The 10600-nt window shown below is 53.9% G+C and overlaps 1 protein-coding gene across 3 annotated transcripts; it reads left to right on the forward strand.

The window, feature by feature from the left end:
• TAL1 (TAL bHLH transcription factor 1, erythroid differentiation factor) lies at window positions 1-9993 on the forward strand. 3 transcript variants are annotated; one of them, XM_038144766.1, is made up of 5 exons: window positions 1-226; window positions 1561-1609; window positions 3055-3483; window positions 4269-4360; window positions 8542-9993. In XM_038144766.1, the coding sequence occupies exons 2-5, from the start codon at window positions 1581-1583 to the stop codon at window positions 8958-8960; spliced, it is 969 nt and encodes a 322-aa protein (XP_038000694.1). In that variant the 5' UTR covers window positions 1-226; window positions 1561-1580; the 3' UTR covers window positions 8961-9993. The 3 variants fall into 3 exon arrangements, with proteins under 3 accessions (XP_038000694.1, XP_038000695.1, XP_038000696.1); XM_038144768.1 differs by having other exon boundaries at window positions 8-226; window positions 1561-1710; XM_038144767.1 differs by lacking the exon at window positions 1561-1609 and having other exon boundaries at window positions 5-226.
• Window positions 9994-10600: the final 607 nt, after the last annotated feature.

Below are 10600 nucleotides of genomic sequence, written 5' to 3' on the forward strand. Positions count from 1 at the left end.
AAATAATGGGTTTAGAAGCTTATCAGGGCAGGCGGGCCACTGCTGGGGTTTTATCTCTCTCGGCCACATTGCAGTAGTGTTCCGCTCTCCATACTAAATAGGAAACTGGACGTGATGTGGAATTAGAGCCTACCCAGCTGAAGCCACCCAACACTTACTACAAATATAGCCGCGATGCGTAGGCCACAAAATGGCTCCACTCACTTTTCCCAATGAGAAGCAAATGGTGAGTAAAGAGGAATCGGCTCTGCACAAGCCTGGGCGCTGGGGGCGGCGGGAAGTGGTTTTGGGGGGCTTCGGAGGGCAGCCAGGGAGCTTTTGGGGGTTCCTGCCCCACATGAGAGACGAGAAGAAACACAAAATCTTTTCCGCGGTTGGGTTTTAATCTGTTTTATTCTTTGATGCGGGGTGGGTGAGGAGGAGAATACGCTTTCCCCTTGGAGACTGAGGGGTGCGGCACCCCCCGGCCCCGGGCCCCGGCGCTGCGGCAGCGAGGCGGCGGCTGGGGTGGGCTCTGGGGCGCTGGGGGCGAAGCGCCCACCGGGCCCGGCTCTCCAGCCGCTCCCCAGGGACAAACACCCGGACACGGCCCGGCCGACGGCCAGACCCTGAGCGCTTCTCCCCGGGACGGGGGTCCCCCATATCCCGCTCCCTCCCGCCCCTTCGCTTTGGGGCGATTTCCCTGCAAAGGGCCGGCGGGAGAGGTGCGCTTTTGGGTTGGAAATTTCCTGCCGATCGGCTGCTGGAAAACAAAAGGATTTTGCGAAGCAGAAACCAGCGGGCGGGGATTTAATGCCCCCCCCTCCATTTTTTCTAAACGAAACCACCTCAATTTAAGGCAAAATTCTGCTAATATGTTTGCGGTTTTACGAATTTCGTTTTTTAACGAATGCGGGGACAGACGCCATCAGGATTATTCCTTTTTTTACGAAGGGGAAAACCTAATTTTCCGTGATTTCGTTGGCGGGGTGAGCCGGCCTCACCTTCCTGGGGCTGGGCGGCGGGGAGCGGGCTCACTCCGCCGCCGGCCCGGTGCCGGCTGTCGCGGTTCCTCGGCCGGTAACCGGCCCCTTGAGGAATTTAATTTGCCCCTTTAGGAATTAAATTTTCCAGCCGGACGTGGGAGAAACGCCGCCGCCGCTTCGTGCGAGCCCATCGGGAGAAAAACAACCCCGTGTCCGGCCCCGTCTGTGATTTCCTCCCGGGAAGACCGGGCTTGCAATGTGTCCAAAAAAACGCCCAATTCGCCCCAAATATAGGGCGCTTTTTTCACGCCTTTTTTTTTTTTTTTTTTCTCTGTTTATTTTTTTTTCCACGCCAGGCCATGGCCGTCGCTCGTTGTGGCCCCGTGTGCGAGGCGGCGGCTCCCGGCGGCGGCGGGGGGGGACTCGGGGGTGGCCGCTGTCCCCTGTCACAGGGGCCTCCCCGGGGTGCTGTCCCCTCCTTCCCTCTCCCCTGCACCTTTCTCCCTCCACTGATCTCTGGCAATCCGGACCCACGAGATCCACCCTCTCCTTTTTTTTTCTTTTTTTTTTTTCTCCCCCCTTCTCTTCCTCCCAGGATTTAGCAGTTTTATCCCGATGCGGGTGTCCTTCCTCTCTGTAAAGTCGTAAGTACCTTGAGGTGGGAGGAGTAAATTCAGCCTGACACTGAGAGCGCTTTTGTTGAAACAGGAGAGACTTGCGGTGTCCCTACTTAAATATGACACATGTGAGTAATCTCTTCCTATACAATATCGGAATAGGCAATTAGATTTCTCTTTCTAGAGGGCTGGCGGGAAGGTGGCCGGAGGGAAGGCAGAGAACTCGTGCTTTAGGTTGGGTGGTTGTAATTTTTTTTTTAATTATTATTTTCCAGAGAGATAGTGATATATGGCAAAAAAAAACCCCAAAAAGACAAAAAAAAAAAAAAAAAAACCAAAAAAAACCCCACCAAAAACAAACAAAAAACCAGCTGGGTTTTCGTTTTGTTTTGAGGTGGGTTTTTTTAGTGGTTTTTTTTTTCGTTTTTTTTTTTTTTTTTTTTTTTCCCCTCGCGACTCAGTTTATCAGAAACGGGATTAAAAATAACCCGAGGCAGAGGAGCGAGAAGGATGGGTGGCAGCTCTCTGCTCCGTGAAGCTCCTTATTTATATAGAAAATAATAATCGATCATCCAAAACAAACAAAAAAAAAATCCAAAAACGAACGAGGGCATGTGTGGGAGATAAAGCATAGAAATAATCGCGATATCTGCCCGAGGCGCGAGGTGCCCTGTCGCGACAGCATTTCTTCTGTGGGAGAAGGGGACAATGCTGTGCGTGCGGCCGCGGCCGGGCCCCTTCCTCCTTCCTGCGGCGGCGAATGCGCGGGGGGATTGACTCCGTTAGGGGCTGGGTTAACCCCCTCTCCCCCAAAAAGTGCTTTCAGGTATATTTCGATAGTTTAAAAATAACAATAAAAAATAATCATGGGCGGAGAAGGGGCCGCCCGCGAGGCTGAGTCCGCCACGGGCAGGCCGGGCGGCGACTGGGCTGGCTCCGCAGGGCAGCGAGCACCGCCGGGGACCCCAAACCGGGGAGAAATACCCCCGGAAAAGCGGGGCTGTGCGCCGGGCCTCCGCCTTAGTTTGGCCGCACAATTGAACCCGCATCCTCGGCGGCGCTGCGGGCGCTGCCCGGGCCCCCTCGCCGCTCAGCCGCCCCCACGGTGCCGGTGGAATCCCCGCGGGACACCGGGAGCCCGGCGGGGCTCGGGCCCGTCCCCATCGCGCGGGACCGGGGCGCTGCCTGACGTCAAAGCGCCGCTCCGCGAGGCTCCGTGACGTCACGGCAGGGCAGGGGCGCCCCGTGACGTCACGGCACCGCCCGGCTCGGCGGGGTGGACCGACAGACACCCCCCCCCCTCCCCCGCCAGCAAACTCTAAATTATTTGGGGCGATCGGGACCTCGCCCGTTTCTCACCGTCGCGGTCGGATCCCCCCGGCGGCCGCCCCGTCGGGCGGTGCCCGTGCAGGGGCAGAGCCCCGCCGTGCTCCCCGTGCGGGGCCGCCCCTGAGCGCTGCCTCTCTCCGCAGGACGATGGACAGGCCGCCCGCCCCGCCGCCCCCCAGTGACCCCCGCGATGCCCGCCCCGCCCGGCGGCACGACTCGGAAGCGGAGACCACGAGCGAGCCGGAGAGCAGCCGCGGGGGCATGGAGGCGCCGGCCGACCCCCAGCTGCTGCTCAACGGGGCGGCCAAGGAGGCGGGCCGGCCCTCCCCCGGGCCCCCCGCCGCCCCTGTGCCCGTCATCGAGCTGGTGCGCCGGGGGGGCTCCCTGGACATAAAAAGCCGTGAGGCGGCGGGGGAGGCGATGCAGAGAGCGCCGGGAGCCGAGCCGTGCCGCGCCGCCGAGGCCGCCTGCGAGGCCCGCATGGTGCAGCTGAGCCCCCCCGCGCTCCCGCTGCAGCCCCCCGGCAGGGCCATGCTCTACAACCTGGGCCAGCCGCTGGCCACCATCAACAGGTCCGTGTCCCCCCCCCTGCCCCATCCCCATCCCGGAGCTCCCCCAGGGGTGTCCCGCGCGGTGTTGGGGTGGCGGGAGGCGCGGGGCGGGGATGCGGGGCAGGAGCAGCAGCATCCCTTCCTCTGCGCGGGGCTCGTCGCCTAATCATCGAGGGCTTGCGCGCAAACTTTGCAAAGAGAGAAAGGGAAAAGGCGGGGGGAAAGTCAAAAAAGAAACGAAAAACTTGTTCCTCGAAGGAAAAATATTTGCGGTGGTAAAGTCCTGGGTAGAGCGAAGGGGTCCGTCAATAACCAAACGAGAACAGGTTTAGCTCTTCCGAGCTCCCCGGGCTCTCTCTGTTCTCCGACGAGTCCCGCAAATGAGCGAAGGGGACAGCAGAGGCTCTGACAGGGGCTGAGCCAGCCCGGGGGTGTGCGGGGACGGACAGACCCCCGCCTCGCCTCCCGGGAAAGCCGCGGTGCGCAGCCGGCCCGGGGCCGTGCGTGCCCGCCTGCGGGGCAGCACCAAGTCGCGGGAATGGGGGATTCTGCCCAAAGCCGCAAGCCTGGACGCCCCACGCCGCTCTCATCCCCCTGCCCGCGCAGGGCTGGCGTCTCTTGCTGCGTGTCCCCGGTTGGCCGCGTGTGGTGTCACCGCACGACCCCGGCTCGGCTTCGTGAGCCGTGAGCGCGCTCCGAGGTCACGGAGCAGCTCCGCTTCCCGCCGACCCGGACGCAGCCCCCCTCACGGGCCGGGCCGGGGGGATGGCGGCGTGTCCTCACGGCCTGTCTGCCTTTCTTTGCAGCGGGTTTTTCGGCGAACCGGACTCCTTCTCCATGTACGGCAGCAACCGGGTGAAGCGGAGACCCTCTCCGTACGAGATGGAGATCACCGACGGTGAGAGAATTTCACCCCTGCGCCGCATCTTGGGCGGGAGGGGGGGGGGGGGGTCTCCATCTGCCAGGGGGGGCAAGTTCCTGCACAACGCCACACTCTGGGACAAACCCCCAAATAATAAAAGGACCAAACCCCCAAACCGTAAAAGGCGAGTGGGATGCCCAGGGCGGCGGTGGGGGGCTCTCCGGTAAGCGGAGCCCACAGCGGTCCCCCAGCAGCGCGCTCGGCGAGTTTGCCTTCCCCCAGCACCCAGCGATGCAGCTCAGCCTGTGGCTATTTGCGCCCCTGTTCTGCGAATTGCTTAGAGACTGAATCCGACAGAAGGCAATAAATGCGTGTCTTTGTGGAAGTGCGGATCAGGGCCATTGCGGTGAGATGTTGCGTCTGTAAACCCTTTCGGCCAGGAGGCGTTCGCACTGCGAGCGCAGCCTTGGGCAGAAAGGATAAGCTGCCTCTAAGCCAGCCCCTGGGCATCCTCCCCGCGATGTACGGTTTGCCTGCTCCTGGCAGCAGGCTTGGGGTGCGGGATGCTGCGTGCAAGGGGATCTCTGCCCACGCAAAGGGACACTTTGCGAGAACGATTTGCACGTGGAAGGCCGGCCTGTTTATCTCTGGAGTTAACAGCCCCTGCACACGAGATTCACGGAAATGCGTTTTCTCTTTAGGGTTTGTAAACACTGTATTTCAATTGCTGGACAATTAATTTTCCTCCTTTCCAGCTAGCTGTCCCTTTCCTTCTCCCCAGCTAATCTAAGAGCAAATCATAACCTGAATCAGTCTAAAATAATGCATCCCGAAATGACAGGCTCAGGGTATAATCTGCATTAATCAGTCCTCCACTCCCCTCCTGGTCCTTTCAGACTGCAGCCCCGTGGGACAGGGGATGTTACAGCCCCGGCACAAGAAGGGCTTTTTGTCTGGGTTTTGACTCCGAGGCTTAGCAGTTATGGGGGAAAGTCCATCAAATCTCAGTGTCTGACTAAAGGTTTTAAAGCACTTGCTATTAAATTAGGTATTGAGGATTACAGAAATACTTGGCTGTAACAGAGTTTTTGAACATATGTTTTGATGCAGGTGTACAGATTGTGCCCAATCCTGCAGGTTCTGCTTCATGTGAATTCCCAAGATTGGACTCAGCATTTTTTGAGGGGGAAAAGGGTATCAGATTGTGTTGTGTAAACAGGAGCAATTTGTAGGGATGTACATCCCATGCTGAGGCACCCGTGTGGTCTGAGGCACTTTGCCTAGTGCTCTGATGGGCACTGCTGGGTGACATTCACAGCACACAGGAGCATCACTCTTGAGGGTCCTCAGCCCTTGGGGGCTGCAGAAGGGCAGGAAAGTCTTGCCAGACACTTTGTGTTTGTGTTTCTTTCTGTGAGAGAATAAGTGGTGGGGTTTTTGTAGTAGTTCTTTATCTATTTTATGGAAGTTTTGTTCCATTTAATATCTTCTTTAAAAATTACTGGAAGTGAAGACAAAAATGCAAAAAAGTATCTCTAAAAAATATATCCTGGAACTTTGGAAGATCATATTTTTATTAATTTGCCTCTTATTTCTAATTTTAAAAGCATCAGTCAATCCATTAGAACAATATCCGGGCAAAAATTCTCATCCGATTCCTTGAATTAATTATGAGGCAAGTTTTTTTAATGAGAAGTAGATTTTCTATTATAACACAGCTATGGGGCATTAATTTCCTCCATTGCTTGACATGTTTTGGCCAAAGCCTGATCTCTTTCTAAAAGATATGTTTAATTCAGTTGGTGCAGGAATCAAGAATTTGACTGATGTTCAGAATTTCAGAATTTGTTTTATATACTAAAGCTTGATTTGGGTGCCCCTGGATGAAAATGAGCAGGTTTTTTTGGTTTCTTTTTTATTTTTTTTTTCTGATTTCTGACCAATTTATTAATAGATGCCTTTTAGTCATCAACTTTCAGTGAACAGAAACATATATTTGAAGACTGAAAGTCTCTTCAGGATTTTTTTTTTTAATAAGCAGTACACAAGATGGAGTTATTTCTCATATGCTTATGGGAGTAAATAGCTTTTGAGCTCCATCTCTCTCTGGATTCAAGACCAGTTGCTTTGTCTTGTCTAGAAGGAGCAGTAAAGTGTTAAAAATGTCATTTTATTTTAGCAGGATGTAGCACATTCTTCACTGCTTGATTAGCAGCGCTGCTGAGGTCCCTTTGGTCCCTGTCACCTTCCCCACAATCCTGTGGCACAGCAGGCTGCACACATCAGGGACAAGAAACCTTCCCTTTGCATGAGCTCTTGTACCTTAATTCTTACAGAGGGCATTAGGTGCTGTTTGGGGGTGAACATTGCCTTTATTAAAGCATCACACTGGGGTTCTAGAGGTCAGAGAGGGTTTTGCCGTTTCCACATCCCCCAGCTTGTCCCAGGGGCTGTTTGTGACTTCAGGGGACTCCCACGCTGTGAGGAGGAGTGAGTTGTGTGGCTGCTCACACACCGGAGAAGCTGGCAGCTTTACCTGGCTGCTGGGGAATGTGTCCCCACACAAACCCTGCAGTGCAGGGGGCTCTGAGTAGTGTGCTGGACTGCAGGGACTCAGCTTGCCCCGAAGGGAGGAAAGAGTGATCTGATCGGCTGGAACAAGGGATTCCACTTCTCCTGTTGTGCAGGGTGGGATTTGCTGAGGTACAGCCTGACCAGGATACTCATAAAAAGTCACACCTGCTTGGTTCCTGTGCCACAGTCAAGGCAGCCAGGAGTTTAGGTAGAAAAGAATAAAGGTGTTTAAATGTGCTCTGGGGGGCTGGCTCCACTGGGTGATGTCAAAACTGGGACTTAAAGTGCTCACCAAGGTCAGGGACTTGTTCCCACCAGGAGGGAGAAGTTAGGCAGGTGTCACAGAGTGGGGAATACAGGGCAGAGATGGGGGGAATGGGAATTCCACAGTCCTTTGGGGTAAAAATCACCAGTGTGTTACCTGCAAGCCTTTGCTTCCCACTCTGTGATGATTTTCATTGTCTGCGATGCTTCCTATCCCATGGGAGTTTCTGCCCTGGTCATTCTTCCAGATTTTCATGAGATTGATGTGACCTTCCATTGTTGATGTCTCCTGGAGGAGATGATGGGAAGGATGTAATAATAAAAGCATCTTATGGTAGTGTTCCCTCATGTGAGCTGGTTTCCATGGACCCAAGGACCTGCAATCCTGATTTACAGCACTGCTGCTCCTGCAGAACAGTACTTTTCAGTAAATGTGCTTTTGGGTCTCTTCTAGCACAGAGACAAAGCTTTTTTCATGTACACCAGGAGTTGCCCTGATGTGCTGAAAGGAGAATTGGTGTGCTTTGTGCCTTCATCCTGTGCAGCATCCCCTCTGAGAAACATGGCTGTAGAATTTCAAGGTGTGATTGGAGTCACATGTAATTAAGTCAAATGGACACCTCCAGCAATTAGGAGTCCCTTCTCCAGTTAGTGTCAGAGGGAGTTTTTGCCCTGGGGCAGTGATGAGGAGAGAGAGCAGGCAGCCCTCAGGTCAGCTGTGAAGCTGTTCCATCCTCACCGGTGATGACCCTTCCAGCAGGACACTGCCTTCACTCCCTGGGTCAGTGTGGTCACTTCCTACCTGTCCTCATTGCTATGGGACAAATCCCACCACCCCGTGTCATTCCGAGGGCTGCTGGCAACCCTCTGGTCTCTCTCAGCAGGGAAGACCTCTGGATCTCAGGGTTGTCAAAGCCTCTGCTCAAGCTAATTTCCTCCCATCCCAGTGGTGTGTCCTTGAGACAATTTTTGGGATAAAAATAAAGTCATCTAGTGAGCTAAACTTTTATTAGGACCATTTGTGCTGTGTTACCCTTGTTGATGAGTTGAGATACCCTAAAATTATAGCAGCCTTCTGCACACATATCATGGCCTAAGCCTTCTTCCTTGGAGAGGTACATTGGAGAGGTACTCTCTCCTTCCGAGGAGACATCCAAAGAGATGCAACTCCATTTTTCCCTTCCACTGGATTGAACAGAAGTTATGGCTTTCTCAGCTCATGGGGTCAGCTTCCACTTAGCTGGAAGCTCTTGTTTCACTGCCTTGCTGATTAAACCTCACTGAAATAAGTCACTTAGTTAATTTGCAAAGCGGTGACCTATTCAGCAAAGTAATACCTGTTAAACCCAGCTCCTAATTCTGCGTGCTTGGAATTGCAGGTCCTCACACGAAAGTGGTTCGTCGCATTTTCACCAACAGCCGGGAGAGATGGAGGCAGCAGAACGTCAACGGGGCCTTCGCAGAGCTGCGCAAGCTCATCCCCACCCACCCACCCGACAAAAAACTCAGCAAGAACGAGATCTTGCGCCTGGCTATGAAATACATCAACTTCCTGGCCAAGCTGCTCAACGACCAGGAGGAAGAAGGAAACCAAAGGGGCAAGGTGAACAAAGACTCGGGGATAGTCCAGGAAGACCTCCTGCAGGACATGTTGTCTCCCAACTCCAGCTGTGGAAGTTCTCTGGACGGAGCGGCGAGCCCGGACAGCTTCACGGAAGAGCACGAGACGCTGGATTCGAAGCACACGCGGAGCCTGCACCACGCCATCCTCCCCGTAGAAGGCAACGCGCAGCGGTGATGACCCCCACGCTGCTCCCGAAGAGCCACGGGGAAGAGGCCAGGCCTGGCTGTGCAGCTGCTGGAACTTGTGCTTGTGGGATCTGTGACTCTGCCTTTCCCTGGCAGCTCGGGCTGCCCGCTCTCCCCAGCCCGGCACGCTGGCTGAGGACAAGACCGACCCAGATGAACGTTCGGGGTTTAGGTACGTGACCGTGCGAAGAAGAAAAGCGTTGAGGTCATCTTTGTTGTACAGAACTGCTCGGGATGGGACTCTGAGGAGGGGAAGGAGACATGGCTGGCGCCTCTCCAGCGTTAAAAGGGTTTCCAGACCACTTGGTGACTGTCTCTTTTCAAGCAGTCATCTGGGTGAGACTCCTCTCCCACCGCCCACGGAGGCCACCGGCGCTTTCCAGTTCCGTGTGGTGCTGGAAACTGCTGCATCATGCCAGTGCTGCAGCACTTCTCCAGCCTATGGCACATCCAGCTGGTCTGAGCAGGAGCTTAGCCACACATTCCTGTTGTCCGAGAGCTTTTGACTGTATCTTTTTAAAGAGGTGAAAAAATACCCTCAGCAAAAGAACTATTAAAAGGATTTAGACTATTTTTCTCTCCTTTTTTCTTTCTTTCTTTTTTTTTCCTTCTCTTTCTTCCTTTCTCTTCTATCTGATTTTGGATTGTTTGGGCTTGTTGTATTTATGATGTGGGATTACTTCCGTTTAACACTGTCATGCAGTATCCACTGAATGAAAAGGTACATAGGTGTTTTCTGCCACCCTCCCAGTCCCTGATCCTTCTGCTGGTAACACTCAGCAGGTGAATTTCAAGCCTGCTGTTGTCTCCTAGAGTTTTTCCAGTGGTTTCTGTGGGGCCAGAGCTTCTCTCGAGAAAGATGAATTTCAGAGTCGGTAAAGGAAAAAATATTTGCTACTGAAGTATCTCTTTGGACTGGGGGATTTTTAAATTCAAAAAAGCAAAAAAAAAGGGCAAAAGGAGTCAATGATGTATCAACAGTGTGCGTGTACATAGGGTTATAAAAAGGTTTTTTGATGGTATGCTTTGAATTTTTTTGTTTTATTTTGTGAAATGGTGGTTCAGCTGTGCCAATGCCCACAGTGTGGACAATAGTGCTGGATTTATTCTGGTATTAGGAAGGTCCTCACCTGTGGAGGCTGGTGGGAGTCCACAGCCTCTCTGATCTTGGGGGAAGCAGTAAAAACAGTGGTGGGATTAGCCTGCACTCCCGAGTGCTCAAATTGCTGCAAAACTGATCTCTGAGCTGATCCCCTGACCCTGCTGCCCCCCAGGAGGACGTTTGGGAGGCAGGAGGGCAGGGGAGCAGGAGGCTGCTGCTGTGGTGGCAGCTGAGAGCCACACTGCGCCATCACTGCTGCATCAGGCCCACCTCTCACCAGCCCATCTCCTGAGGCCTGATGGAGAAATTGCCCCAAACCCATCCTGTCCCTCTGCACACATGTCAAGGCACAGAAATCTCTACCATGATACAGCAGAAAAAAATCCCCAAACCCGCACACAAACATCCTTTGGAAGGGAATAAATCTTCCTGAGTGGGGACATCTTCCACCACACTCGTGCCTTCCCAAGGATGCTGAGGTACAAGGGAACACAGAGAATTTGAGGGGTGTCGGCAAGCCCATCCAG

Source organism: Motacilla alba, chromosome 8 (assembly GCF_015832195.1).
Source record: "Motacilla alba alba isolate MOTALB_02 chromosome 8, Motacilla_alba_V1.0_pri, whole genome shotgun sequence".
Taxonomy (NCBI): Eukaryota; Metazoa; Chordata; class Aves; order Passeriformes; family Motacillidae; genus Motacilla; species Motacilla alba.